This window comes from Drosophila mauritiana, chromosome 2R, assembly GCF_004382145.1.
Source record: "Drosophila mauritiana strain mau12 chromosome 2R, ASM438214v1, whole genome shotgun sequence".
NCBI classification, from domain to species: domain Eukaryota; kingdom Metazoa; phylum Arthropoda; class Insecta; order Diptera; family Drosophilidae; genus Drosophila; species Drosophila mauritiana.
In genome coordinates this window covers 11,179,525-11,203,225 of record NC_046668.1, presented here as the reverse complement: position 1 = coordinate 11,203,225, position 23,701 = coordinate 11,179,525, and the positions used below count along the sequence as shown (strand labels likewise).

The 23,701-nt window shown below is 46.3% G+C and overlaps 8 protein-coding genes across 14 annotated transcripts in view; 4 read left to right on the top strand and 4 right to left on the bottom strand.

The window, feature by feature from the left end:
- Positions 1-857: 857 nt before the first annotated feature.
- On the bottom strand, positions 858-2,554 carry LOC117136452 (zinc carboxypeptidase). The gene is made up of 5 exons (XM_033297371.1): positions 2,358-2,554; positions 2,156-2,292; positions 1,618-2,093; positions 1,256-1,552; positions 858-1,183 (listed from the first exon to the last, which is right to left on the bottom strand). The coding sequence occupies exons 1-5, from the start codon at positions 2,517-2,519 to the stop codon at positions 987-989; spliced, it is 1,269 nt and encodes a 422-aa protein (XP_033153262.1). The 5' UTR covers positions 2,520-2,554; the 3' UTR covers positions 858-986.
- Positions 2,555-4,114: 1,560 nt separating this feature from the next.
- On the top strand, positions 4,115-4,953 carry LOC117137767 (nascent polypeptide-associated complex subunit alpha). Its single transcript, XM_033299387.1, has one exon. The coding sequence runs from the start codon at positions 4,125-4,127 to the stop codon at positions 4,776-4,778; it is 654 nt and encodes a 217-aa protein (XP_033155278.1). The 5' UTR covers positions 4,115-4,124; the 3' UTR covers positions 4,779-4,953.
- LOC117137763 (diacylglycerol kinase epsilon) lies at positions 4,925-7,020 on the bottom strand. The gene is made up of 4 exons (XM_033299382.1): positions 6,729-7,020; positions 5,663-6,670; positions 5,289-5,606; positions 4,925-5,235 (listed from the first exon to the last, which is right to left on the bottom strand). Exons 1-4 carry the CDS (start codon positions 6,885-6,887, stop codon positions 5,116-5,118), a joined length of 1,605 nt encoding a protein of 534 aa, XP_033155273.1. The 5' UTR covers positions 6,888-7,020; the 3' UTR covers positions 4,925-5,115.
- A 53-nt stretch (positions 7,021-7,073) lies between these two features.
- LOC117138503 (cytochrome b-c1 complex subunit 9) lies at positions 7,074-7,494 on the top strand (the record flags this gene model as incomplete). Its single annotated transcript, XM_033300635.1, has 2 exons — positions 7,074-7,331; positions 7,398-7,494. Coding segments are annotated over 2 exons (294 nt in total), but the record flags the coding sequence as incomplete, so codon positions are not given.
- LOC117137769 (39S ribosomal protein L18, mitochondrial) lies at positions 7,448-8,212 on the bottom strand. Its single transcript, XM_033299389.1, has one exon. It carries the CDS (start codon positions 8,082-8,084, stop codon positions 7,515-7,517), a length of 570 nt encoding a protein of 189 aa, XP_033155280.1. The 5' UTR covers positions 8,085-8,212; the 3' UTR covers positions 7,448-7,514.
- Positions 8,213-8,239: 27 nt separating this feature from the next.
- LOC117137764 (tafazzin homolog) lies at positions 8,240-11,559 on the top strand. 3 transcript variants are annotated; one of them, XM_033299384.1, is made up of 5 exons: positions 8,240-8,702; positions 9,883-10,222; positions 10,503-10,739; positions 10,814-11,202; positions 11,277-11,559. In XM_033299384.1, exons 1-5 carry the CDS (start codon positions 8,580-8,582, stop codon positions 11,319-11,321), a joined length of 1,134 nt encoding a protein of 377 aa, XP_033155275.1. In that variant the 5' UTR covers positions 8,240-8,579; the 3' UTR covers positions 11,322-11,559. The 3 variants fall into 3 exon arrangements, with proteins under 3 accessions (XP_033155275.1, XP_033155274.1, XP_033155276.1); XM_033299383.1 differs by having other exon boundaries at positions 8,241-8,702; positions 9,880-10,222; positions 11,277-11,558; XM_033299385.1 differs by lacking the exon at positions 8,240-8,702 and adding an exon at positions 9,446-9,554 and having other exon boundaries at positions 9,880-10,222; positions 11,277-11,556.
- A 162-nt stretch (positions 11,560-11,721) lies between these two features.
- On the top strand, positions 11,722-13,156 carry LOC117137766 (proto-oncogene serine/threonine-protein kinase mos). Its single transcript, XM_033299386.1, has 3 exons — positions 11,722-11,848; positions 11,900-12,113; positions 12,166-13,156. Exons 1-3 carry the CDS (start codon positions 11,722-11,724, stop codon positions 12,917-12,919), a joined length of 1,095 nt encoding a protein of 364 aa, XP_033155277.1. The 3' UTR covers positions 12,920-13,156.
- Positions 13,061-23,701, bottom strand: part of LOC117137762 — a 37,795-nt gene continuing 27,154 nt past the window's right edge. The window contains exons 1-6 of one of the 5 annotated variants that reach the window (XM_033299381.1): positions 20,801-21,235; positions 17,929-17,981; positions 16,854-16,923; positions 15,120-15,668; positions 14,309-15,061; positions 13,061-14,246 (exon numbers count right to left, since the gene is read on the bottom strand). In XM_033299381.1, the coding sequence (XP_033155272.1) occupies positions 13,989-14,246; positions 14,309-15,061; positions 15,120-15,668; positions 16,854-16,923; positions 17,929-17,981; positions 20,801-20,803 (1,686 nt within the window). In that variant the 5' untranslated portion in view covers positions 20,804-21,235 and the 3' untranslated portion in view covers positions 13,061-13,988. Of the gene's footprint in view, positions 14,247-14,308; positions 15,062-15,119; positions 15,669-16,853; positions 16,924-17,928; positions 17,982-20,800; positions 21,236-23,701 lie in introns of those variants that run through there. The other 4 variants (XM_033299377.1, XM_033299378.1, XM_033299379.1 and 1 more) reach the window with 4 other exon arrangements.

Here is a 23,701-nt window from a genome sequence, read left to right as displayed (position 1 = left end):
AAAGGCATCCTGGCAGGTCGGCTGCTCTCTGCGGCGGACACGTGAAACCATCATCAATCTGGGAGCACTGGCAACGACAGTTTTAACGACTTCTTGCGGATTACTTCAAACAAAATAACCACTTTGTAGTAGGAATTTTATGTTGGCCCGGTTGGTGTTGATGGCTTTGGCTTCTGCAAAGGAGCGAAGATATTCCGCTGCATTTGGCCAAAGTTTTGCTGCGTGCCGCAAAGTTTATCCATCCCCCTCGGTATCCGAGTATCCGAGAATCCCCAATCCCATGACCAACTATACGCAGGGCGAATTGCAGGACCTCGACTCCTGCAAAAGCAACAGCCGCATGAGACGGGCATATAAATATTTATTGATACTGCAGCCACGTGGCATAATTTGCCTATACCATAACCAAAGTGCAGTAATTTTGCCTGGCCAAAATCCCATCTTCCGCTCCGCTTCTCGTTGGATTTTCTCAGCTTTTTAAGGGGAAAGTTACTTGGAAACTATTAAATAAGTGCTTGTGTGTTGTCAAAACAATCTTAGGCACCCTAATTCAAATTCCCACAGGAGAGTCTTGTAAAAATGTCTGCCGAAGCAAAATCAATTCAATTATTACTTTCCTTTATGCTTGTTTATGTTTTAAACAAAGCGTACAAGCACAGTAAAATATTGTTCCTTGGTTCAATAACATCCAAAGTAAATATATAAAGTAATTATATAAAATGAAAACACTCAGAGTACATAAATAACTTTTTGACAAAAAATCGTTCAAAGAAAATGTCACTTTAATTCAAGTGTTAAGTAACAATAAAAAATATAAAATATTTTTGTATATACAGCAACTTCTCTCTTTATTGAACGCATTTAGCTAATCTGCACTGTTAATTAATAAAATCATTTTCAAGAAAATTTGAATGTTCACATTATAATTATAAAATGATTTATTTATTTTTCACAACATCTGCGCCCAAGTTGGTACAGACCAAGCTCTAGTCGAAAATGCCCTCCTCGGCAGCCTTGTTGACCAGAGCCTTAAGACCAGCGGTGACCTCGAGACCCACCTCGGTGATCTGGTTGGAGGGCAGGAAGAATCCGAAGGTGCCCTTGTCACGCAGTTCCACGGTGCAGGTGAATGGGATTTTCTTCACGCCATAGGCCCAATCCTTGGCAGCTCCCGAAACGACATCTATACGAGGTGGTGCATCATGAAAGTCATTAAGTCTTACTAGACACTCCCTACTAATTCAGATAAACCTACAGTTAAGCAGACCACTAGCTCCATAGGTGAAGGTGGAACCATAGACATCAGCGGCTGCATCGGAGAATGCAGCGGCAATGCGCTTCATCTGCTCGTAGTTGGGCGGGAATTCGGTGTTGGAGTGTCCGTAGGGCAGGAGGACATACTGTCCGTAGGCGTGGTAGGCCATGTAGGACCGAATGTAGCCATCCTCAAAGGAGCTCACAAAGTTCTGCAGCGAGATGATCTCCACCTCGGTGTTGGGCTTCTCACCACCGAACCAGTGATCGCAGGGCTCATCGATGTTCCAGCCGGCACCTTCAAATTAATTGATTATTAATAATCAGCTGGGATTGGAGAATAGGGTAATTGTTAGACCATACCTCCCCAGTGGTAGTCAAAGTTGCGGTTCATGTCGATGCCGTAGCAATCTCCAGATTCGTTGCGGTATCCGTTGGGACGACGGTTCTTGCGCCACAAACGCTCCACCTCGTGGGTGTAAACGAAGCCATCCGGGTTCACCATGGGCACCACAATCCAATCGTACTCCTCGCTCAAACGCTGCATTTCCGGATCCTCGGAGTTGATCAACTGGTTGAGCAGGAAGGTGACGGTGGCCGACGAGATCCACTCCATGGCATGGATGTTGCCCTCCAGGAAGATGGCCTTGTTGCCCGAACGCTTCGACAACCTAATGCTCTTGATGTCGCGACCCTCGTAGGACTGTCCAATAACCTTGCACTCCAGGAAATCGTGGGCAGCACACTCCTGATCGATCCAATCGTAAATGGTGTCCAGGGTGTGGTAGGTCTCCCACTCCATCTGGGAATCGTCGCCAACAGAGGATTCATCTATCAATCTGCAAGGATTCAAGTGTAGGTTTTTGTAATGTTATAACTCATCTGAGAATCAAGCACTTACTTCTGCAGATCATCGACAATCACTTCGTAAACAATTTCGAGGAATTTAAGGGTCTTCTCGAGGGCTCTGTGGAACAAGGGACCTACGATCACATTGTATTTGTTTCCAACAGCACCCAGTTCGTTGAGGAAGTGCACCTATAAATTGGATCAATTCAAGACATATATGGTTTTCAGAAATGGAATGTTTTAAAGGTAGTTACAGAGATGTGCTCGTGAATCTTCTTGAGCTCCTCCATCTGCAAGTTCGTCTCAATGGTCAGCTGATAGATACGGAAGTGGTCGTAGCGCGCGGCCATGCGACCAGGTGCGGACTTGGCCGCCACCATGGCCACAAGGGCTATCAGAAGGATTGGTAGTTTCATTTCAGAGGTTGGGTGTCTTGAACGTTGCAGCGTTCACTGTGAGGTGACCCATCCTAGTCGTGGTTTTTATTAGCTCCAGGAGTGGCCACTCAAACGGAACGTTATCTAATGGCGATAGGTGATCAGTCATCTGGCGTGTGTCTCCTCCGATCTAATCGCCCATCCAACCTACCACAAAGTAGCTCTGGACTTTGTCATCCGAACCAGACGTGTCTAAATGGGCTTCCTACACAAGGAAATTTTATTAAATTAATTGTAAAATAGAACCAAGATATTTCGACCTTGCCAAATAAACTTATCCCGTAATATGACCGCATTTTTTAGGTTGTATTGTTTGGAAGGAGCAGAGTATATACGTTATATACTATGCACATAACATAATTAAAACTTAACTAATATAATCAATTTGTTAATTTCATGTAAAAACTTATATCAAATATCAAAGCCATCTTTCTAGATTCGAATATAAATCGCAATAAACTGGTATCCAATTTTTCTCTGTGAACTTCCTCTAACAAAGTCAGCGGAGTCAAATTTGTAAGTGAAATCAAGCACCGAGTGTGGAGGCACTCGCCTTATCAGGCGTGTTCAATTAATTAAATACTCCTCCAGGCGTCTGCTCGTGAAGGAGCACTTTGAGAAGCGTTTGAAGACTGCACTGGCGAACTGAAGATCGCCATCTTCAAGTGACAGACTGGGTGGGGAAGAAACGCTGTCAAACCATTCATTCGTTAAATTTTACTATTTAAGCAGTTCAGTTATTGCCAGTAATTGCCACTGAGCCTAATCTGTGATGTTCTTTTCTTTCCTTTTGAGTAAGCGGTGTTATCAATTTGTTTTTAATATTTTTTTTTATGTAAAATTATAACTGCATTATCACAAACTGTAATATGACGCCAGTAGAAGATTGCCAGCAAAGGTGACCCAATTAGTGAACTACACCTTTGAAAAAATATTTAACAATTGCTTTGAACAATTACGAAAAAGAATTAGATTGCTGGCATATTATTGGTTTATAAGCTACTACCTTAAATGTTTATAGTTTGATTATTTCAGCAACCCTTCATAGTCAAATTACATTATAAATTTTTAGTCATAATGCTTTACTATAAAGCTAAAGGATTAAAAATGTGTTTTAAAACTGCCAGTTATTTGAAAATAACGAAATTATGAAACAGAGTAGCCACCAAGTTTGAATTTGTCATACTTCATTCGCATACGTTCACACTGACAGAATATATCGTTTGAATTAAAGAAAAATCGTGCTAAGCGACAGTCACACTCGCATCCGCCATATTTCTTTTCTTCGTTTCCGGTAGGTGTGTGTACTCCGCATTTTTTTCCTTACATTAAGTTTTAGCCGAAATATCCGTGAATCAGCGCCTTAAATTGTGTAAAATATCATAGTTAAGAGTTAGAGCTACGGGGGTAGCGAATTACCGATTTTCCAATTGAACTTGAAAAATCGATGACAGCTGACCCCCGCCAAGACGCATCGCTGAGCATTTGAACCGGCACCAGATGTTTTACCCTTAGCTTAATTGCTACTATTTGCAAAGCAATTACCTAACCTCGTGTTGTCCACTCGTTTCCAGACAGATTAAAATGCCCGAACTGACCGAAATCAAGAGCGAGGCTGCGCCCTCCACCTCCGCTGAGGCGAAACCCGAGGACGTCCGCGTCGAGGATGATGGCAGCGATAGCGACTCCGATGGTGGCATGCCTGGTCTGGAGGAGGCTGTAGCGGCCACCACACAGCTGGGTGGTGGAGCCACCGGTCTGCCCATCGACCTCGTCTCGAAGGCCAAGCAATCGCGCGGCGAGAAGAAGGCCAGGAAGATCATGCTGAAGCTGGGACTCAAGCAGATCCAGGGCGTCAACCGCGTGACGATCAGGAAGTCAAAGAACATCCTGTTCGTGATCAACAACCCGGATGTGTACAAGAACCCCCACAGCGATACCTACATCGTGTTCGGTGAGGCCAAGATCGAGGATCTGTCGCAACAGGCCCAGGTGGCTGCCGCCGAGAAGTTCAAGGCCCCGGAGGCGGCTGGTGCTGCCGACAGCGTGGGTGCCACTACATCGGTGGCCCCGATTGCCGAGGAAGACGAGGAGGATGTTGATGACACCGGCGTGGATGATAAGGATATCGAGCTGGTCATCACGCAGGCCAACACGACGAGGGCCAAGGCGATCAAGGCCCTGAAGAACAACAACAATGACATCGTCAACGCCATCATGGAGCTGACTATGCTCTAGAGCGGGCTTCAGCGTTTGCTGCACTCCTGATTTTGTTGTTTACCCGCCTTTCGATAATACTGACCCAAATGTTGTGCATTTGCCCCTCAAGGGCAGCATGTTGCACCACCAGTCGAACATTTAATTATTTTTCAAAAGATTGCGTCTTAATAAAAGCGAATTATTGCCAATCAAATGCGATTGCGTGTATTTTTCGACTAGTTTCGGTTCTCCACTAGGGTGTCTTTGCTTGCCATGCTAACCGAATTCGATTAAGTATACATTGAGGTTCCAGGTTAAGTACTTTGAGATTAGGGACTGGCACATAAGGGATTCTATTCTGTATTAGCTATTACGTTCAGGTTGCAGCCAGCTTGAGGACGCGGGCCTGACTGCGCGAGGAAAGGCGAATATCCGCTGGACTCTGCATCCAGGGTTCGCCATCCGCCTGCATTGGCACGGTTTCCTTGACTTGTAGCTGAAGAAGATTCTTGGTTAACAAATATTCGGTTGCATTAGTGCAGAGCTTACCCTTATTTGCTTGGCTTGGCCAATTCGCACTGGTTTGCTTATATTGCACTGCAGTTGGGCAATGTGGAAAGAGGAAACAATGCCAAACACCTCCATCATACCATCGGAGATGGAGTTTACGATGCGCACTTCCCCATTGGCGTTGCTTAGCTCGCAGAGCTTGCAGCCAGCTCCCCATGAGTCGATATTTAGGAACACCAGCGCCTGCAGCTCAGGCAGTTGCACTGGCTTGTTGTCCAGATACAAGGTCAGCTTCTCCTCGATGTGTTCGCAGCCAGGTTGCATCACCTGTTGCGTTCCGAAGGTAAAGTACAGCAGCTGTCGAGAACGATACATTAGTTAAGGTTAAGTGAGCACACTAGATTGTAGCCTACCTTATTGAATATTCGACTGCTGAGCAGATAGAATCGAGATTCGCGCGTCTTGTGGAAGTTGTAAGTGATATACGCATCCACACCTACACTGAAATAGTTGTACACATGAATCGTCTTCGTGGGATGCCTCTGAATGGGCAGTCGATAGTGCAGTTTCTCTATTTGCAGGTCATAGCGGTCGAGATTCACGGAGCGGGCTCGCCGTATGCTTCTAAGGATCTTCACCGGATCGAGAACAGAGGGCGGCTCTGCTCCCCAGCCCAGAACTCGCGACAAATCGTTGCCGGTGCCCAGCGGCATGATGGCCACCGAGGGCTGGGGCTTGATATTCAGCGTGTAGATTGTATTGAGCACCCAACCGATGGTGCCATCGCCGCCGGCCACCAGTATGCGACACGGGCGAGGACTGGCTTTGGCGGCCCACTGCAGGGCGTCCTGCGGACCCCTCGAGCCCAGTTCCATCACCTGCAGTGGATGCAGGTAACCGCGCAGCAGGGACAACACATTGGCACCCGTACTGCTGCCCGACTTGGTGTTGGCGATCACAATAAGCGGCTCCCAGTTCTCGATGTCTGGCGGCGTAATGCTGGCCAAGTGGAGCCGCATCGAATCTCTTGTTCGGGCGGCCACAAAGCAGTAGGGCGGGAAGATCATGTCCTTGAACTCGCCCAAGTCGCAGGCTTCCTTGGAGTCAGCGCGGGTGTAGCAATCGTTATGGTAGCACCGCTGACACCAGGCACATCGCCATCCGTATAATCCCGGATCGGTGCTGACATGGTGATCCACCTCCTCGTTGCAGGCGGCACAATGCACTCCCATAGGCAGATTCCCATGCACCCACAAGTGCCGCACGGTGGACTCGTTGCGCAACCACTTGTCCTTGCACCGGTACTCCCTGTCCGCCCTCCGCTGGCAAGGGGGCGTGGCATGGGTGCACAGTCCACAGCAGTCGCAAAAGAGTCCTGCGGAGGGGGTTAGCAGGATCTCGCACACGTTGCAGAAGCAGGCCTAGAATGAACGGCATGTATCCTATGGCATCTCTTTCGGGGCAAGTGAATCCGCTCACCTGTTCCAAGACTTTTATTGATTTCCAGCTGTGACGTGTTTTGAAGGTGCTCACAAAGTCCTCGGAAAGCAGGCTGCGGCAGAAGGCAAAGAGGATACTGAGGGCCAGCAAGGATCCAATCAGCGCCTCCACGCTCAACTCGATAGTGCCTATGTCCATGGTCCACGCAGATAAGGCCCAATTACGCTAAATATCCTGGTAATTTGGCATATTCACAAATCGTTTGTTTTTGCCCCATCGACCAGTGTGACCGCTTGAAAGACGACAAGAAACATCTCCGACCTCAATTAAAAACACTTTTCAAGAATAATACTAATGCGTAATGTCGATATGCGGTGACCCTAGTATTTAAATTCTGGACGTTTCCAACACTGTTTGTCAACTCAACCTAACAAATCAGCTGTGTGTTTGGCGTGTGGAAAAAGTTTGATTGGGAACAAATCGAACGTTTTTAAAAAAAATCTAGCCAACATGAAGGTTATCTACAACACCCTGTTCAAGCGCACCTCCACCTACGCCGTGGCCATCATCGCGTCGGCCTTTTTCTTCGAGCGCGCTCTCGATGTCACGTCGGTTGCGATTTTCGAGGGCATCAACAAAGGCGTAAGTATAATCCTGTTATGTAAGCAGAGTTTCCTGGCCAAATCTCAAGATTTCCCCGCTTTGCAGAAACTCTGGAAGGACATTAAGGGCAAATACGAATAAATCAACATGATTCGTTGTAATTAGCAATAATAATCAACGTTTATTTTAAACGAAACGAAAACTAAGTGTGGTTTTTTTGGGCTATTTTGATTTGGGTGCGTCCAGTACTTCTAGTGCTTCTTCCGACACCTCCCAGGGCTTTTCATGCCTCTTCTCATCCCACGGCTGCTCGTTGGGCAGACGAGAGGGTTCCGTGAAGGACACCCCATTATCCTGAATGGTTTTGAGCAGCTTCTGCAGCTTGCTACCCGGTACCGCCTCCACGTTGCAGGTCATTTCCGTGATCCCAGACTGCAGGCAGCGGTGAGCGAGCACTCTGCCGAGATTTACAAACGCAGATGTGTCGTTGGTCTTGTACAACTGCTGTTTAATGGCCCATTCCGAGGTGCTGGCACTCAGTATGGTTCCATTCTCGAAGTGCTTGACATCGGCGCTGACGTAGCGGCCACTGGCGTTGATCTCCAAAGTGTGCCAGTAGGATCGACCGGGTTTCTCCAGATGATAGCCGCCCGGCTTGTAGGCAATGCGTAATCTTTCCAAGTTCCGTGGATTCCGGTTGATCACGTATTCAGTGCTGGCTTGCGGGGTTGTTAATTCCTTGATTTTGTGCAGGACACGGGCGGAGGTGAGGGGTCGAGCGCTGCGAGACATTTTTGCAATGGAAACCCGGAAAAAGCTCGCTTTTAATTGATATTTATGTGGAAATTACAAAACCACGATAAAATATTTTGAGCTGCCTTCAGTGTTACCAGACTGCCAGAACTAAGTGTGAGTAAACGATTTATTGGTGTTGTAAAATGTCTAAACATCAGTTGGATGTAAATGGCAAAAAACAGCTGCTTTGGCTTGGTTTATCCTCAAATTTCTAGTTTCTTTAGATTCTATTGGCCTTGGAACTTTCGCCGCTCCCCACCACAATAACGCCCCCTTCAGACATGCGCCAAGTGAGCACGGCGCCTCCTGCCCGTACGCCCATGAGATTGCTGCTGAGGTGAAGAAGTGGCGGTTGGGTGAAGAAGCAAGCAGTGCGCGCGTCCCAAATTGCAAAGTGAATTTTATTCGGCCCACAAAAGCCGGTTATGTAAAGAACGTATTGGCAAAATATCTGCACACATATCTTACTCGTAAAATTAAGAACTTGTGGAAATGTTGATGGTCGTGTGTTCCAATTTAAGGCGTCCCGGGCACGTGGGCGCCGCATCTGCAGCGCGAAATATAAACTGGCTGATCAGCGGAGGATATACACCGCCGATCCGGGCAGTGGCGCGGGTAAGCATAATTATAGCAATTAACCCTGAAAATGTTCACCCAAATACACGCAATAAATATAAACAAAATCAGGCCATCGCTTTCTCCTTATTTTCACCACGTTCCAGAACTGACCACTAGTTCCATTCCACCAATGGTGGCGGGAAAAATTTAAATTAGCCATTGCTAAAAGGGGTAGGTATCAATTGGTTAGGCGCTTTAACTTCTGAAGAGAAATGCTATTTTATGATCACTTCATTACAAATACTCCAAAGACACAGATAACTGGGGAATTATCATTTTAACTCTCCTGGAATATAAGAGAACTTTATTTTAAAATATTTGTTGATGAGTTTCTACGTTCGTTAGCCTACACCTAACAAAGGTAAACAAAGGCACCTATTATCTAGAAAAATAATCCAGATTGAGCAACTGATAAGAACACTGTTCAAACTTACCACCGTGCACAAAGCACCAGAGCCCAAACCCACCTCGCTGGGCGCACAAATTTAAATGCTTATCATATCAAACCGAACCAGCGTGATCATTATGCACGGAAGCGCTAGGCTAAGCACTTTTGCTAACTGATAAAGATAGTTTCACAATCTCTAGTCGACCACTTGACTGTTGCCTCACTACTTCTACTTTGGGGCCCTTTCCTTTGCTCATTCTCGCTTTGTCTCTCTTTGTTTGGGGGCAAACGCCCTCGTTTTGTGCGTGCTTTTGCTTTAGAGCTTGTTGCACTTGGCGATTTTAGTGGAGACGAAAATCAGTTACGCTCGAAAGTTCCCGCCGTCCGGATGCGAAAGATTCTCAGGTGCCCAATGTAATACATCTCGCACCGAGTGAAGGTCGCCATAGATCTCTGACGACGTGAGTTTTTCCTGCATTATTATTCGCGCGAAAATGCAGTGCGATGTCTCGCAGCAGCAGATTTTCAGTGCGCATGCTGCTAACCTGTGGCACAAAGGCGGCTTTTGCGGGGGTTGTTGGGTTAGTCGAACAGTTGACAAAGGAATAATTCAAATAGAAATCAAAATGCGTAACTCTGAGAGGCGTTTGGCTAGATACAAGCACAAAAGGAAACTATTCTTGGGCACGATAAGATTAAAGACTATCCATGGTCAGCAGTGGGATTTGTTGTGTGCACTTTGTGGACGTCGGTAATTCAACTTCCGCCCTTATCTCGTTTCCACAGCAGTACGTCCAAGCTCCGGAGGCGCGGCCAGTGCCCGATGAGCGCTATCCGGGCAGCCAGCAGGATAGGAAGGATATCGCCACCCAGACCGTGCGGAGCAGCAAGCCCAAGGACCTGCGACCGCCTATGCCTCCATCGCCGTCCCAGACCCTAAACTCCTCTACCCTTCCGCCCCCAATGTCCGACCGGGATGCTGATCCCAACCTAGATGTGGCCACCGGCGTGGCGATGCCATACAACATCGACTGGATATTCCCTAGGCTGAGAAACCCCTCGAAGTTCTGGTACGTGGTCAGCCAGTTCGTCGTCTCCGCCGTTGGAATCTTCAGCAAGGTTGTGCTGAGTGAGTATCTAGCCGGCAGAGCCGACCTTACCAAACAACTGGCCCAAAGGCACGTTTATTTTTGGCCAAGAGATGCGGCGTTTGCTCGAAGAGCTCATGCCCCTGACCGTGAATGCGAAACGGAATACGTCAGCGAATCTCTCGATTGATAAACGATGTGTGCGGATGCTGGCGATCTCGTTCAACGAGGTCAAACGTGTGCCGTGTTGTTAATTGGCGCCCCCCGCCACAATTATGCAAATGCTGAACTTTCGCCTCTCTCTTTCGTTTTGCTTTGTAGTGTTATTGAATAAACCCCGCGTCTACAACAAGGAGCGATTGATCCAGCTGATAACGAAGCGACCCAAGGGCGTTCCCCTGGTCACCGTGTCCAACCATTACTCCTGCTTCGACGATCCTGGCCTGTGGGGCTGCCTTCCTCTGGGAATCGTCTGCAACACCTATAAAATTCGCTGGTCGATGGCCGCCCACGACATTTGCTTCACCAACAAGCTGCACTCGCTCTTCTTCATGTTTGGTAGGTATTTCATTGCTTATTTCCTGGTTTGAGGAGTCCACAATAAACCGAGCCATCATTCTTTCCATCCGCAGGCAAGTGCATACCTGTTGTGCGTGGCATCGGTGTCTACCAGGATGCCATCAACCTGTGCATCGAGAAGGCCGCACTGGGCCATTGGATCCATGTGTTTCCCGAAGGCAAGGTGAACATGGAGAAGGAGGAGCTGCGACTCAAGTGGGGAGTGGGCAGGATCATCTACGAATCGCCGAAGATTCCCATCATTCTGCCCATGTGGCACGAGGGCATGGACGAACTGTTGCCCAATGTGGAGCCCTATGTGATACAGCGGGGAAAGCAAGTGACGCTGAATGTGGGCCAGCCCTTGGACCTTAACGACTTTATTCTGGACCTTAAAAAACGACAAGTGCCAGAGCCAACGGCGCGGAAGCTTATCACAGACAAAATCCAGGAAGCCTTTCGGGTAATAGTAATTTTCCAATTAAAATTAATATTTTTTAACATGCAGTTTCTTTTTACCTTACATTTTTTTTACAGGACTTGCGGGCGGAGACAGAGAAATTGCACCGAGAGCGCAACTAGAACGTGATCATGGAGGAGCATAGCGGCAGACATTTGTAATAATATTTATTTGTATAGTATTAAGCCTAAAATGAACCCTCGAAGCCCTTTTGATCCATTTATTATAAATATAATTATTTCCGTGTATTGCGTTTAGTTCTTCATGATGTTATTGCTGGATAGGAACTATAAGTGTGCATTATTAGTATAAATATACTATTGAAACTTGTTTGATCCGAGGGAATAAATAGTATAATATAAAAAAGAGTATCTTCAAATAAATGTGATTAACAAACTTGACAATGATGCGATTAATATCGTTTTGAATAATGGGGCAACGTTATTAGCCACTCAGCTGTTTAATAATCCGTTATAATCGGTGACCATGTGGACTTCTTAAAAACTTGCGGATGGCTGAAAAATGGGAGACCTTTTATTGAACACACCGAAAAGAAAGCAGCTGCTCAAGGATGGCCCACCCGTACCCACTAGGTGTCAGGTACTCGGACGTGGAGCCTACGGCACCGTTTTTAAAGCTATTTACAGAGGTAGGCACTAAAACTAAATCCTTTATAGATAATTTTCAGTATCTGATTTAGATCGCTCCGTTGCTGTTAAGATAATTCGAGCCCAGGCAGCCTCAACTTTGCACAATGAGTCTCATTTGCTGAATCTGGAGCACCGGAACATTGTACGGCTTCTTAAGCTGGAGTCCGCCGCAGATTTCGGCTTGGTCATCATGGAATGTCCGAGGGGACAAAGTCTGCAGAGGATCGTGGACACTTTGGCTCTACCACTGATGCACAGGGTCTTGTATGCTAAATTAACTCCCTAAATACTTTGTAATTAACCATGATCTTCTTAGAATAACTCTGGATGTGGTTGCTGCCCTGAGATACTGTCATTCCCAAAACGTATTACATCTGGATGTAAAGCCAACCAATATATTGGTTGCCCTGGGAACAAAGTCTTCGGGATCGGGCAATTCCTCGAAGATCAAAGTGAAGCGAAGCTACATTTGCAAACTCTGCGATTTCGGCTCCTCCATCGAGGTGGGCGAATTTTGTGCTTGGCAGGAGCCAACCGTTCCCAAAGGAACCCTGAGATACATGTCTCCAGAAGCGCTGAGATCGGACACCCTTACCGAAGCCTCCGATATCTACTCCCTGGGCATTACAATGTGGCAACTGCAAGCGCGTAGATTGCCCTATCACACGCTCGATTGCAATGAGACCATAGCCTACCAGGTGGTCAAGCACGAACTGCGTCCGGACAACTATCATCAACTAAAGATTCTGGCTTTGGACTCGCCCATTGACTGCGATTGGGATTTGACCCATGAAAGCACCGCCAACGTGATCTGCAGAAGGGCAAATACCTCGGCGCGCCGTAATCTTACCCTCGATCCATCTTACACCGTCGGCCGTGATCTGAAAAAGAAGCGCCGCCGGAACCGATTAGCACTCCACTTTGATACTCCGGCGCCGGAGGGCAGTGCGTGCTCGGAAAGCGCTTACTCCCAACTATACAAGAGCTGCTGGGTCAGCGCCCCGGAATCACGATTGAGTTCTATCCAGCTGAAGCATGAGCTGGAATTCATTCTCTGTCATAGCACCTAGGTGGTAGTCTAAGTGATCGTGTGTGTTTGCATTTTATGTTATTGATTCCGTAGTACATACCCGTATTTATGTAAGATTTTACCAACCCGCCGCGATAAACGATTTTCGAGAGGCGTGGCCTCTGGTTAGGTCAATAATCCATTTTTCTGTAACTTCTTTTTGTTTATTTTGTACTCGCTACGCTAAGAAAATACATTTATAATGTTCATACGAGCTTATGTCTAGGTTCCCTCCTCACGATCATAGTGCGTTCTGTTCTATATAGTGTAAGTATGTATATATGCTTAGGAATCGGGCTGCTGCGATGAAGTAGTCGGTGGCAGCAGCCCGGAGGAGCTAACTACGGTTGAAGAAGAGCTTGTCATTATCATAATCATTAGCTTTAAGAACGACTGCTATGTACAGTTTATTGTTATGGTTGTCGTCTAATTATTCGCTTAGAAACCGTATATATATATATCGTATCTATATATATATATGCATCATATACTGCATCGTAAACACTTTGAAATATTTCACCCTTAAATGCAAATGTTCAACTGCTGTTGTGTCTGAGGAGCACTAATCCGGATTAGCTTATGTGGTTAACTCTAACCAAGTCCTACGAATACACTCGACTTGTGCGGAAGACTACAGTTTTGGTTCACCTACTACGTGACCATAGCTAATAGTGGTTTGAATTCAGTTTGAAGTCATTCAAAATGTCCCATTATGTGTAGTTAGTATAACCCGCTGATTTGGATGCTGCAACCGCTGCTCTACAAAATATATGTGGTATAGAGCAGGGCGAGCTGTTCGGTTTTTTCGATTTTCTATCTCATAGGGGGAACAGTTGGCAGTGCCACTTACAAGGTAAAACATCTTCCAAAAATTTACAATATACATAAATACTCGTATTCGTACGTACAAAACGCGCCTGCTCATCCTGGCCATCATCTCTTAATGCTTGTGTAACTCTCGGTTCTGTTTTGTTTTGTTTGAATATATCACAATTTAGTCTTTTTAAATCTTTAAATATTTGTTAGCTTGACGATTATTGATTTGAGATTAAGCAGTGCTCGTATAGATCCTAACTGGCGTAGGATCTTCGCACGGGAACTGGTGGAGGAATCTTCGATTTTCGCTGCTGCTGCTGTTGCTGTTGCTGTGTCTGCTGACCCGGTGACCTTTGCTGTGGCGACTGCGGCGAGGGGGAGGAGGGCGAGGGCGAGCAGGAGGAGGACATCGAGGAGGACGAGGACACCGACGAATGGATGCTCGTTGGAATTCTGGTGGGCTGCGCCTTGGGCAGGCAACTCTTTGGCGGCTCCGTTGATTTGGCTGCCTTCTGGAAATCGAAATCCAAAATCGTATATTTTTCATCATATCATTACTTTATGAATCCCTTACCTTTTTGGGCGAGACAGCCATCGGTGGATGAACCGGTGATGTTACCCTCTTCCAGCCATTGCTTCTGCGCCAGGAGCTGGCCGTCGGAGGCGTGGAAGCCTGCCTCAGCAGCATCCGCTCCTTCAGTTTGGTAACCATTCCAGGCGCCGGTGGCACCACCTCTTTGGCCAACTTGTTCATCATGGCACAGCTGATGCTATCGCTGCGCACCACGGTGGACTCCAGTTCGCGGCGTTGATTGTGTCTCAGGATGCAACTGGGTTCCTGGTCCTCTAGCACCGATTTGGATTTCACCAGGACGTGCGGCGGTCGACGTAGTTCACTCTTGATGATCTGAGCAATGCACTGCTGCTCATCCAGTGGCTTCATTGGCGTGCTGCTGACAATCATGGGCACATCCTCGATTTCAATGTCGCTAACCCTCCGCCGGCACTCGTCGATAACCGCGTAGTCCGGTTCCTCATCCTTCTTTGCCTGGCTGGCGGAAAGTTCGTCCGTTTCGCTGGAGGAGCAGCTGGTCAACTGGGCCCTTCCCGCCTCGCTGGGCGTGGGACTGATTCTGCCAGCGGGACCCACCTGGCTCTCTGAGATACTGGAATCCTCGCCATCGTCGTCGTCCTCATCCTCGTCATCCGTCTCACCCTCTAAATATGAGTAAAGACTGCGCGAGGAATTCGAACGGATGTTAACCAGTTTGTAGAAGTCGTTGGTAAAGTCCGTGCAGGCCACCTCCTCGTCCTCGGAGTAAACAATCTGAAATTTTGGAGCAGTTATTAGAAGTAACCCAGAAGAAATAGAAATCCCTCCTTACCTTCTGCTGCAGCAGCTGGGTTATGCCATCGGCCACTGAATCTGTTTCCACGGTGGTGGAGTTGATAAAGTCGCTCGATGGCCACAGCCAGTCGTGATCCCTCTTCCTCCGCTGCTGCTGGAGATGAGGGTTATGTGGATCCCGCTCGTCGTCGAACGTCATCACCGCCAGTTCCTCCTGCGACATGCTCCAGTCCTCCATTTCCGTTGAGCAAGGCTCCGCAGGCAGGAGCCACTGTTCCGGCTCCTCGGGCAGATCTTCCAGGTGCCCATTCGACGGCTGCGGCTGCCCACTGCTCATGGTGCAGTAGCCTTCATCCCTGCCCTTCACCGGACTGGCGGACAGAGCGGCATTCTGCGCCTCCAGATCTCGAACCCGGCCCTTCAGCATGCTCACCTCCTCCCGGAGATTATCTTCTGCCACAATGGCGTCCACCACCTTGCGCATCACATCATCCAGACAGTGTTCATACTGCCGGATGCGGGTGAGCAAAGATCGATTCTCCTGCTGCATCGATTGGAGCAGGCTCTCCTGGCGGGCGAAGCGCGTCTGCAATGGAATCAATGGACAAAATGATCTTTAGTTATGCGGTCTTGAATCAGTGTTTACCCCGATTAAATCAGTATCTCGTTTTAATGGCATATGTTGATCTGATTTATAATCTGTTTGGTTTTCCCTAAGATAGCACACATGAAAATGAAACCTATATGAAAGCTTATTTTTTATCTATGAATAGGTGTTAGTTTTAGATAAGATGTAAATGTAACCATATGGGTTGTAACACTATTTTCACAATGGAAGTGTATGTGATATAGAATTATAAATTCGTATTATAATGGTGCAATTATAAAACCTGATAATAATAAATACAAACTTGTAGCAATGTTTTTAATGGGGAAGTTCATACTATCGAGATTTTTATTGAATAAACAGTGTTAGGAAAACGATCTTTTTATCAGTGGGGGCTAGAAACCTGTGTTGAGAAAGGGCCAACTGATTAGATCGAGTATTTATCAAGTGCTGGGGGCAACCTTCGCCCCATGACAGCTGCCCTGATGAGGGTCACTAGTCCTCATCCATCAACCGGCTCTTTTTCTTTTTTGTGTATGTAAGTGCTAAGTGAGCAGTAGTTACAAGACCCCCTCCATCTCGTCTGGTAACAAATATCCAATCTCGATCAAAGCCAACTTGTTAACTGGCCCGAAGGTCACATGCTCAGACGTTGGACGTGAAAACCTTGGGCTTCATTAGCGGGGCCTTACAAGATTGGTCGAGATTTTGGCTGGCGGGGCAAATGAGATTGCCAGAAAGGGAAAGCATTTTCCACTTCACCCGCTCTCGGGAACGGAAAATGGTAATGAAAAGCTGCCACTAGGGCGCAGTGAAGCGTCTCTAATGCCGACGCTCAATCAATTCGGGCAAAAAATGTAATGTGCCGGGCCAGAAGTATGCTCCAACAAAGTCTCGTCGAGACTCCGGTTACTCCGTCCGGATAAAAGACAATTTGTATGCGCCGGAATGGCAGCGAGGGGAGAGATTGTTCTTAAAAATGAATTTATGCGTTTATTTATGACTTGACTCGGAGGGAAGTCCCTCCCGCTCTCCCCCGACCCTCCCCCCGCCCGCGAGGAAACTCGCGCTGTGCAAATTGATTTTCCACATGCTGCGCGGCTCCGTGCGGAAAAGCCCCTCCCCACCGCCAACAAACCCAGCCCATTTCCATCCGATACATACCTGCAGTGCCTTGTGATCCCGACATGTCTGCATTTGCTTGCGTTCTTTGGATTTCATAATGCGATTCATGCTGCGGATTGCAAAGGAAAAGCGAAAAAAAGAGGACAAATATAGAAATGCATAAATGAAAACGAGTTGCGAAAATCATCGCAAATGCAGAGAGTTTCGAGTATTGATTACTTATTTGTGACTGACTGAATGGCAGAAATGATTCTATTTGTTGTGCTGTGGGTAAGAGATAACAAACAAAGCATAAATAAATGTGTGTAAACAAAAATGTATGACTTTAAAATATTTATTTTATTTCAAATGAGTCAAAAACAAATTATTATGTGTATATAGATTAAAGTATATAAAAGACTAAACTTTAATAAACTCATCTACTTTAAAAATAGTAGTAGCTACATGAAATCTGTATAAGTAATCACTAATCGAAATTCTCTGCCGAATTGTGTTGAAAACAAAACGTTTGCCATAAACAATCTGCATGGAAATTAGCAGCTAATGGCGGTCATAAAGAAAGAAAGGGCCGAAAGTGGAGTTCAATCTCGGCCTAGACCAGAACTTTGCACCATTTCCAAAGTCGCGGTAATTGCGTATTCGGGCCGGCAGAGGGCGCCGCTGAGGGTTCGGTGATTGATGGGTTTCGCGGGTAAGCGCTTCCTTCTTCCTTCTTCATCCTCCAACCTCCAGCTCTAGCTCCAACTCCGGATTCTTGGCAATTTGGAAAATTGCATTCGCCGTACCACCGTGCTTAACTTGTTCTGTGCGTAATGGCCAAAAAGGGGCCGAGGGTGGGCGTGGCCAGACACGAGTTTTGGTTTGAGTTATTTACGTACGCTTTGCCAAAAGCAGCGCGAAAACTACTTCGAAAATTGCCGGCTAGACGAATTAAATAAATATTTGGCCGTTACTTGGCCATACGCTAAATGGAGCTTGACTCCACCAATAGAAACGGGCAAAGTTCTGGCCTATAGCCCATCCAGCACACACCCATCCATTCTTTCCTCATTTCCCACACGATCCGAACGCGTGTTCTTATCGCTCTTAACAATTTAACCTATTTGTCACTTACTTCTCAATTTGTTCGCGCAATTCCTTCTCGAACGTAGGCGACCCGCATTGGCTCTGTAAAAAGTGCAATTGACCAGGGCACCGGGGGAAAAAAAAGAATGAAATGGAAAAAAAACATTAAATAAAATGCGAAGGAAATTAAACACAATGAATTAGTGCACTCGCTGGCGCTGATTAAGAACGACAATTTAATTGTCCATATCACAGTGCCAATCAGCAGCGTTTTACAAGCTAATGGACAGCGACAAAGGATCCGAATCGCCGAGGGGTTGGCTGGGAATCCGAGGGGCAACGTGCCGCAGATACATTAGAACTTGGATGCATGCAACACCATAAATCACCGGAGTCAACAACCCAGACCCCCGGCTACAATTTCTCCACACTTCTCCCCCCGCGTCAACGGTAATCGATAAAGAATTACATCACGACTTTTTCATCTGTGTGACGTGACGATAAAACACACAGCCAGCTAGGTTCAGACGGTTTGTTATAAATTGTTTGCCTTAGTGCTAACAAAATGAATGACAAACGCCACAACATTTACGGATTCAAGTGTAAATGAATCGTTGAATATCGCACTATTGAAGTGCCAACACAAGTCCGAGATTACAGCACTTGGAGATACATATATGTAGTTGCAGATAGCCGATACTATATAGATAGATAGCAGTCGATGCTGTTTGCTCAGTCGAGAGTTTTCCGAGAAATCCCAACTTCCTTGTGGCTTGCGAGCTGAATTCTTTGCCGCCCCAGCTATTTATCAAATTAATTATGCAGATACCTGCTTCAGATTCCCAAAATTCCCGGTAGAAAGAACTCTTCGCTCCACTTGGCTACGAATTCCTGGGCTCGAGCTGCAAGTCTTTTATAGCTCCATCAAATTTTACAGACAGAGAAATCGATTAAAGTTTCCTTAATAAGCGAGACATTTTCCCTTTATTTAAAGTATGCAGAATAAGTATCTTCAAGATATGTAATAATTCACTTTTGAAAAATGTTCTTATGCTAGAAATCATAGTCTTTAGTAGAATATATATAAGAGTATTGGAAAGAACCCTCTTTACTGCCATAACTTTTGCGAGATTTGATTGTTACTACGACATCTTACTGTATCTAAGTTGTCAAATGCGAATTTAATATTTATTAGCCACATCAAACTCTTTTTATTGTCATTCCTTGGCTAGCAAGTTCTGAAGTCAGCAACAATTTAATATATTTCTAAAATTCTTTGTTGTGTAGTGAAATAGGCCGAAAACGCTTTCATCTGCAACAGCGGCCGAAAAAAAGGGAGTCATAATAGAAGCGGTTAGAAGGGGGATGGGGGTGGCAGTGGGAGCAGAGGGAGCGATAAAACGCAGCAGCACGCGCCAATAAAGAAGTCGCCCGGCAACCAAACACCAACCACCCACCACCCCCTCATTGCACCCCTTGCCCAGCAGCCATTAAAGAGGCACCCGGAATTACAAATATATGCAATAATTTTTATTAATTCGCCTCCATGCATGAGACGCGCGCCGACCAATATGAAAATGCCCCCCTTGCAGGAAAATACGAAATTTGTAGGCAACAGCAGGCGGCAGCCGTTGGAAAAGCGCTGGATGGTGGGGAGAGAGGGGTATGGCTGGCGGAAAATGGGGATCCCCAGACTGATTGCCGTCCTCAGGCGCCACTTGTGCCGTCGAATGGCGAGGAATGATGAACGTGTTAATAAAATTAGAGAGCCAAAGCGTTTGGGCCACTCGCAGGCGCAGCCCCAAGATTTTCCCACCCAAGGCGCTATTTCGGGCAACTGGTGCGCCTGTCGGCAGCTGTTGGCCACTGCACCACCTCCCAGCCACCCAACCACCCAGCCAGCCAAAAGACCCCACTCCCTTTTCACATTTCCCATTCAAGAAGCGACGCGCATAAATATTCATTGTGAATTTCCCCCATAAAAGCGGCAGGAATGGAGGGACGGGCGGCGAAAGCGGTGCCGACAGCGGAGCTTATTGATGAAGTTATAAAATCAGACATGAATTCTTTATTAATTAATCGACGAAACCCACGGTACCCAAAAACTTTTGGCTACCAAGGCAGCCGGAGAGGTTCAAAACCCCAGCTACGCACAGGTTTCAATTAGCATGCGGCTTGCAACACGCCGAGGGTGGCCCAAAAAATGATTTAAGGGGTTCAGCGACTACACACTGCCCTCCGCACCCAAAAAACAGAAATTAACAAAACAAATCCCGGCAACATGTTGCACCCGTGTCCCGGGGATAAAAAAGAGCCCACCAGCCGGTGGATTGGAAACGAGCCAGGATTTGCGAAGGGTGGCACATCATACGGCCATTTGCACCCGCAAACGCACTTCCGTAAGATGTCCGGACAACCCCACAGACTTAAGCTTTAATTTACACAGGAAAAAGCAAACAACATACTTTTCTTAGCAGACTAAGGGTGGGGTTGTACTGAAAGTTAGACCAATCTAATCACGCTAATCCCTAAAACTAAATGTAGTAGTCAAATACAGAAATTAATATAACTCTTTAATGAAACTAGACTTAAGCATGAAGTTTTCCCTCTGTGTACGAATAACAAGATAGCAAATTGTTTAATACTCTCCTGCTTGTAGTAACCCCCTTATCTTTAGTGCTATCCTATCCCATAAAAATCATTCATTGTCCTGCCAGGGGGAGTTTATTAAAGGACGAAATTCCACGCGTGTTCGTAACGATCGCTCTGAAAATCCGAGTTGGGATTAAGCTGAACCCCCGTTTTCAAAAGAAAGGAAAAATATGAACACGCTTATTATTAATTAACATGCAGATTGAACGGTGGGTGGCCGGCATCCATTTTGAATGATGATTTAAAAATCCTCCACAATGGACTCTTACCATCGTTGGTCCTCGTTATTATTACAGTTTATTCCATGTCGAATGAGATTACTCTGGTGAGTCCTTAAGTTGTTTTCCTTCTGCCGGTAGACAAACTTTAAGGAACTTTCGCGACCACAAAACCGTAACAACAACCGAGCTGGAGTCCGAAAAACTGTCTGACTGGGGAGCCAATGGGTTGGGGAGATTGCTCGTCCCCAAAGCGGAATAAATTTCGGCAAAAAGCAAGCAACGTAGCTCAAATTAGAAGAAAGAGATATAATTTCCAGGAAATGAAAAAAGGAAAAAATACTTTAAAAAACACGCGACCGTTGGCGAACATTTGTGCTGTTCCCGAATGCCGGCGAAACAATGATAAAAAGGACTGAAAGGAGCAGGGAACTGCGAAAACAACCCTCGTTTGCAGCTCCTTTGGAAATTCAGAGAGAAGACGAGAGAGAGAGAGACTGGCGAATTCGCCGCATTTCAACGAGAGAACAGCTGCTGGGAACCTGCTTGCGCCCCCTCCCACTTCCGTCACCCACTCCGATCAGCTGCAACTGCCGGCAAAACAGCACCCTATCGACCTATCACCCGCCCACCCCTCGTTTCCCCGGCCAGCGAAATGCGATGTTTTTTGATGTATTACTCCGAATTCGAGTCACTCGAATTGGCCGTTTTTAATTTAATGAACCGCGACTGCGGGAGTGGCAGCGAGATGGGCAAACAATAAAATAAACATTTCGCAGATGCGAGTCAGAGGAACAACCCTATATCTATACCAAATATATATGTGTTTATATGTATATATATACTGGAACTGGTGGTGATCCATTCTGATTGTGAATTTCTCGTCCGCTGCGTTCGTCAAATGCAAACACTACAAACGTCACTTGAGCAAGACGAAGAGAGAAGTGAAATAAATACACTCAGAGAAAATTAGCACTGCACTAACCCATTTATCATATACAAACATACATTTCCCTACGAATACGCTGTCAAGTGGGCAAACAATCGCTTTATGCAAAACTACATATGTATATAGTAGTATCAATGGTATTATATGGTATTATATGTGGCCTTATGTACATACATATCTTTTCGGAATTGAAACCTTAAACTAAACTACTTTCTGCCAGTGTAAGTGTGTGAGTGGGAGGAGGGGCGAGCAATTCCCATGCCTTAAAAAAATTCGCGAAAAATTAATTGCATTGCACTTTTTTGTCAAGGGTTCCGTGGAGTCGACCTCCCCATATGCCTCTTATAGTGGTGGTAGTTCCGAAATTCACCGCGCGAAGAGGGGGCGTATGAATCATCCCGTTGGCTTTGGGCTTAGCCCTAAAAAACTGAGCGCGGAAAAGGGTGGCTTCTATGCATTAATGGGCACTAGTTGTAAGTATGTGCAACCATATTACACTGCAGAGTGGCTATGACCTACCCTAAATTTATGGCTATATATTCAGTTATGTACATAACTCTAGTTCCGGACCAGGATCCGCGCCCGGGTGGTTGCCATCGCACTGCGAATGGCTGGAGGTGGTGCAACAGCAGCAGCAGCGAAGTCGGCGGTGGTGCCTTTATTTCCGAGTGAGTAAACCATCAAACGCTTGCGACAAAATTATTAGCAATTCAAAGGCACAAGAAGAAGACTCCGAACGATGATGCTGATGATGATGATGATGATGATTAAGATGGTGGGTGGTGGTAGCGAAGCAGGGACAATCTACTGATGTGGATAATAAAAAGTGCCCATGCTGCGACTTCTTCGCCTCCATCGTGCTCCTGGCCCCACTTCGCTCCACTTCGATGGCCCTTGTAAGCGAGGCAAGTGCCACTCAAGAGACATCGTCCGAGACCAGGACCACGCCCCCTTCTTGACAGTTGACAGCGACAGTTTTTCTTTGGCCTTCATTGCTTTCGCAGTACAGTGGAGCTTCTGCCAGGGGGCCACTCGAGAGCTGAACCGAAATTAAGTGGTATTACTATCACAAAAGTACTCTCCTAGTGGAAATGGTCAAAGGGAAATGTTCAAGATTTTAAATTTAATTTAATTAGCATGTTTGCTTAAAGAGCATTAATATATTTTGCAAAAAATATCTCCTTTTGGGTATCAACTAAGGAGAGCTCACTGTTCCGTACTCTCCTCGCCCCCTTCTCCACGAGCTCTCCCATATTCTAAAGCTGAATGCAGCTGAGCTTATTAAAGGCGCAGATTTCCAAGGGCAAGGGGCCGGCGGCTGGGTGGAGAAAGTGGGGGTGGTGATGTAAAGAACCGAAAGACTGGAGGGGCTGGTCTGCCATGGAATTAAGAATTGAGCACGTGCTGGTGGCGAAAGTTGTGCATTGTGCATCTTCGCACTCTGCCAGCTGGTCTTAAATCAACTTTTCATTAGCACATGCCAATCCATTCAGATTTGGCTTGTTGATCTGTCGCCTGATTAAAGGCAAACAAATAAACAAGACTTCCGTTTAGTCATCTGCCTTCTCCGTCTGTTTGCCAGCATTTCGTACAACAAACACAAATATTTGAGGGCCGAACGGATTAAATGTCGTGTTGCCATGTGCCCTGTTTTACGGACAAGGGCTCAGCTGTTGTAACAAGAAAGAAATTGGAATTGCTAAAAAAAGGCAACTGTCAGCAATTTGGGCGGGATGAAGATGGAAGACTTGGGAGCCGCAGCCTAGCAACGAAACCCTTTGAAGGACGACTTTCTTATCAATTAGGTGGCCATAATCGCAGAGCTCTTGTCCTGGGAATCAATTACGCTAAAGTAAGTCCACACTCTACTTGCCAGCGAAATGAGAAACTGTTGGGAGCGATGATGATGAAAGTGGGTCCGGAAATGGAATTGCGATTGGGAGCGAGAATGATGATGATGATGGGGATAGCATGCCGAATCGGAAGATGGATATTCATTGAAT

What these genes read in the sequence shown, in the direction of transcription:
- LOC117137766 (XM_033299386.1), top strand. Translation starts at nt 11,722, where the DNA reads ATGGGAGACCTTTTATTGAACACACCGAAAAGAAAGCAGCTGCTCAAG. An exon ending in TTTTAAAGCTATTTACAGAG is followed by an intron (nt 11,849 to 11,899) that starts GTAGGCACTAAA and finishes TATCTGATTTAG; the next exon opens with ATCGCTCCGTTGCTGTTAAG. An exon ending in CCACTGATGCACAGGGTCTT is followed by an intron (nt 12,114 to 12,165) that starts GTATGCTAAATT and finishes TGATCTTCTTAG; the next exon opens with AATAACTCTGGATGTGGTTG.
- LOC117136452 (XM_033297371.1), bottom strand. Translation starts at nt 2,519, where the DNA reads ATGAAACTACCAATCCTTCTGATAGCCCTTGTGGCCATGGTGGCGGCC. An exon ending in AGATTCACGAGCACATCTCT is followed by an intron (nt 2,293 to 2,357) that starts GTAACTACCTTT and finishes TCCAATTTATAG; the next exon opens with GTGCACTTCCTCAACGAACT. An exon ending in ATTGTCGATGATCTGCAGAA is followed by an intron (nt 2,094 to 2,155) that starts GTAAGTGCTTGA and finishes GAATCCTTGCAG; the next exon opens with ATTGATAGATGAATCCTCTG.
- LOC117137763 (XM_033299382.1), bottom strand. Translation starts at nt 6,887, where the DNA reads ATGGACATAGGCACTATCGAGTTGAGCGTGGAGGCGCTGATTGGATCC. An exon ending in CAATAAAAGTCTTGGAACAG is followed by an intron (nt 6,671 to 6,728) that starts GTGAGCGGATTC and finishes CGTTCATTCTAG; the next exon opens with GCCTGCTTCTGCAACGTGTG. An exon ending in GCAGTCGAATATTCAATAAG is followed by an intron (nt 5,607 to 5,662) that starts GTAGGCTACAAT and finishes CGTTCTCGACAG; the next exon opens with CTGCTGTACTTTACCTTCGG.
- LOC117137767 (XM_033299387.1), top strand. Translation starts at nt 4,125, where the DNA reads ATGCCCGAACTGACCGAAATCAAGAGCGAGGCTGCGCCCTCCACCTCC.
- LOC117137769 (XM_033299389.1), bottom strand. Translation starts at nt 8,084, where the DNA reads ATGTCTCGCAGCGCTCGACCCCTCACCTCCGCCCGTGTCCTGCACAAA.
- LOC117137764 (XM_033299383.1), top strand. Translation starts at nt 8,580, where the DNA reads ATGTTGATGGTCGTGTGTTCCAATTTAAGGCGTCCCGGGCACGTGGGC. An exon ending in CTTCAGCAAGGTTGTGCTGA is followed by an intron (nt 10,223 to 10,502) that starts GTGAGTATCTAG and finishes TTTGCTTTGTAG; the next exon opens with TGTTATTGAATAAACCCCGC. An exon ending in AAATCCAGGAAGCCTTTCGG is followed by an intron (nt 11,203 to 11,276) that starts GTAATAGTAATT and finishes TTTTTTTTACAG; the next exon opens with GACTTGCGGGCGGAGACAGA.